At 52.4% G+C, this 4,000-nt stretch overlaps 1 protein-coding gene across 1 annotated transcript in view; it reads left to right on the plus strand.

Moving 5' to 3' along the window:
- Positions 1-3,566, plus strand: part of FRMPD3 (FERM and PDZ domain containing 3) — a gene marked incomplete at its 5' end in the record, with an annotated part of 23,810 nt that extends 20,244 nt beyond the window's left edge. The window contains 2 exon segments of the mRNA XM_009586844.1: positions 768-3,294; positions 3,296-3,566. Of these exon segments, the coding sequence (XP_009585139.1) occupies positions 768-3,294; positions 3,296-3,566 (2,798 nt within the window).
- Positions 3,567-4,000: the final 434 nt, after the last annotated feature.

Here is a 4,000-nt window from a genome sequence, read left to right on the forward strand (position 1 = left end):
AGCCTTTCTTTCCTATGGTACATCCTTCCCTTTAGTCTCCTTCTCCCATCCTATATGTAATTGTGGAGCAGCTTCTAGTAAAAACTAAGTTGTGGCAACAGGCTCTAGCAGGAGCAGCCAAGCTGCTGCTCAGAAGATTTCTAAGAAGCTGAGGTGTGACTCCTCTTCCTGACAGTGGCTGAAGGAGTCTCTTGGTTATCCCATATCTTCCACAATGCTGGGGTGAGTCACTAACAAACCAGTACTGTGAGCATGAGTGTCTCCCTGCTGTGACCCCACTCAGCTGGTACCTTCGGCCCTCGGTTTTCGCAGGTTCCCACTCAGGTTTTGCAGTATGTGAGCTCTTCGCAGGGCAAACCTGCTGTCAGATGGGTGTCTCTGGGACCAGCCTGCTGGCAGCACAGTCCTTTGTCCCCCTCCCTGCCTTGGTTGCCCTACTCACTACGGCAGAGTAGCTGTTGCCCGATTTTCCTTCTTGCTCCAGACAAGTCCCTGTATCTCTGCTATCACTAACACCGGAAAGCTTCCCAAGTCTTCTTCCTGGGCCAAGAGCTCTTGCTGAATTGAGCTAGCAAGCCAGCTCAGTGCTGACAAGTGATCTCTCTTAAAAGCATTCACTCTTAGTTGCGGGAAGTCACCAAAGTTTCTCCGATGGGATGGTGTGTCCTGCATTCCTGGGACCCTCCTGCTGCATAGAGTTCCCCTCTTCTCCACGTAGCAGTGTGGCGTAAGTGTTGTCGTGTGGTTTTGTTTGTGTCCCTCCTTAGGTCTTATTGTCCTGGCTGCCATCACTCCTGAGTCATCCTTGGATTCTGGCCATGAAACCAACTCTTCAGAGCTAACTGATGTCTCGGAGATGGTCTCTGCCATGAAGCAGCATCAGAATGCAGCCTACTTCCTTGCTCAACACATCAACAAAGAAAACCTCCTGGCCAGAAAGGACTTGCCTTTCCGAATCCAGAGCTGTGCTGCCCAGGCTGTTCTCACCTCACCCTATCCCCTCAGCCACCAGGAGCCGACCCCTTCATTGAAGCCAGCTTTCTCTCACCAAAGCCCCAACTTTACCAATTGCAAGAGCAAACAGGAGCAGCAGCATACTGAGCGGAGCTACACCTTGGCTGTCCAGCCGGTGCTGACCCCCCAGCTTAATGAGCAAAACAGGGGGGCTCCAGTGCCAGGCTCTGAAGGCAAAGGTGCAGGCCACACAAAAGCTGCCTTTGAGGTATCTCTGCATGCCACAGCAGCCCCGAGCAGGGAGCAGGCACAGGATCTACAAGAGAAGATGCCCAAAGAGGTCCAGCCGAGCTCCAAGCTCCTTCTGGATCAAAAAAGTGGTGCAACTCCAGCCATCATTTCAGCTGCTCTGCAGCAAGTGGCAAATGCAAAAGGCTCAGCTCCCCAAGTGGTAGCAGCCTTAAAAGAAGACAAGAACATGAATGGCACCAGCAGCTGTGCATCAGCCAGCAGCAAGCCTTTGAAACTTAACGGAGGTCCACAAACTGCAGAGACATTATGCAACTGTCAACAGCAGCAGCAACTCTCTCCACAGCAGCACTGTGAAGTTTCTCCAAGTCCTAAACAAGCTCATGGCAGTAAGGCTGAAGCTTTCCACCTCGCCTCAGAAGGTGAGGAAATGATGCCCAGTAAGACTTTTGCCTCTAAAAGCTACCAGCAAAAAGTGAGTAGGGATGCTCCAGGAAAAGCCGCAAGTGGAGAGCCAGGTCAGAAGACGGGTGGTGAAGCCACGGGCCTCATCTTTCAGAAACACACAGCTCCTTCAAACCAAGGACAGAAAACGCAACAGGAAAGTTCAGCCAAAAGCTTGAAAGCTGAGAATAGCAATCTGCACTCTCCATCACCTGGTAGCACTTTCAGGAGCACCAGTGAGGAACCCAAAGGGCCAATCCAGCTGGTGCCCAGATCCGAGAGCCTGCAGATCAGCACTGTGCCTTCCAAAAAAGTAGAAAAAGTCCTGGAGGTGACCCAACAAGATGCTGATGTCCCAGCTAAACCCAAAGCTCCAAAAGCTCCCTTCAGATTGAGGAACCTGTTCTCTGCAACATTTCCGACCCGGCTGAAGAAGGAGACGGACGAGCGGCAGGCCCAGCTGCAGAAGGTGAAGCAGTATGAGCTGGAATTCCTGGAGGAGCTGCTCAAGCCAAAAAGCAAAGGTGACCTCCCACCACAGGAGTATCTGCACCCTCCTGCCCCTGGGCGCTGCAGCTGCCAGCTAAGGAGCAGTCCTGTGCAAAAAGTCCCAGGGATGTCCAGGGAGCAAAGGCGTAGCTGCGACTGCAAGCGGATTTGCAGAGGGGTGAGGCCACCCCCTAACCAGTTGGTGATGCCAGAACTGGAGAGGCAAGGGAGGGATAAAGTCACCAATGACCAGAAGCAGGCAGAAGCCATTAGGTTGACAAGCATGAGCAGCCCTTCCAAAGGCAAGCGGATACGATCCACAAGTTTAGAGTCCAGAGACTACCGGTCAGATCCAGAGAACAGCGTGTCCTGTTTAACAACGTGCACTTCCCGGGGGGAGTGCATGGGTGCTCCACACTACAGGAAGCTCTTGCGTCGCTACAGTGTCAGTGAAATAGATAAGACTGATAGGACATCCCTGTCCTCTGACATCTACCAGAACATCTATACAACCAAGCAGAAAGGCCCCCAGAAAGAGCCTGAGCCCAGCATCCTTTGTCCTGTTCTGAAGAGCAAAATCCAGGAAGCCTCTGGAGTGGCTGACCCCTCCTATGTCCAGATAGCACAGGAGAAAAAGAACCAGAAGGGGTCAGCAGTGTTCTCTGTCCAGGAGGAGATGTATCCAAGTCCTGCTGAGCTGCAGGATGAAGACATGGAGGATGAGAAGTGCTGCTCCATCCGGTACTGCTTCTACTACAGGAAATGCGATGTTGCAGATGATGGGAGCGAGAAGGATGAGCTGTCCTATTCCATCCCCATGCAGATACTCCCGGGAATGAAGCTGGACAATCAGATGGTCCCAGTCATGAGCAGGACTCTTCAGGTCCTAGATGCAACAGCCTGCAGCAGTCCCAATGACAGTCAGACCCAGGAAATAGATTTAAGGACCTCCAGTTTTGAGGGGAGCTTGGCAAAGATCAACACCCTTCGAGGCCATGCCTACAGCTTTCCCAATGGGTTTCTGCAAGTGCAGCTGGACACCAATGAGCTCCTGACTATCCTGAGGCAGTGTGTGGTGAGCCCTGACATCCGGGACTGCAAATCCTACATCTCCCAGCTGTCTGAGTACAAGCAAGAGCTCGCCCTCAAGTTCAAAGAGTCAGGGGTCCTGCCGCCGCATGGCAGGCGTCGACGAGACATTTGTGAGGCTGGTGTACATCGTGCGCTCAGACTCCCAGCGCCAAGAGCTGCTGACAAAGGTGGAGGAAGTGGTGAGAAACTACACCTTCCTCCTGAAGGCTGCGGAGGAGTCCACAGCCAGAACGCTGAGCCACCAGCAGACGGTGGAGCAGCTCGCCCGCCAATCAGCCACGGGTGCCACTGTCATGAGCACGCTCACACGCTCCCTAAAGACATTGATCAATAAGTAAGCCAGCTATGAAAACCAACAAGCCAGTGTGTGCTGGGCCATATGCTAGTGGTTCTCAAATTGCATAGGTCTGATGAGGATGCATGTCTACAGGCCCACATCTACTGGGGTTTGCAGTACCCAAGATGCTCTTTTATCTCTGCAGAATGGATGGTCATGAGCACGCTCACACGCTCCCTAAAGACATTGATCAATAAGTAAGCCAGCTATGAAAACCAACAAGCCAGTGTGTGCTGGGCCATATGCTAGTGGTTCTCAAATTGCATAGGTCTGATGAGGATGCATGTCTACAGGCCCACATCTACTGGGGTTTGCAGTACCCAAGATGCTCTTTTATCTCTGCAGAATGGATGGTTGTGTTGGTGGTGTTTTTGAAGGGTATATTCATGCCCTGTCGCAAGCTGTGCAACCAGCTCATTGGGGGGTCTCAAGCAG

Source organism: Fulmarus glacialis, unplaced genomic scaffold (assembly GCF_000690835.1).
Source record: "Fulmarus glacialis isolate BGI_N327 unplaced genomic scaffold, ASM69083v1 scaffold1151, whole genome shotgun sequence".
Lineage (NCBI taxonomy): Eukaryota > Metazoa > Chordata > Aves > Procellariiformes > Procellariidae > Fulmarus > Fulmarus glacialis.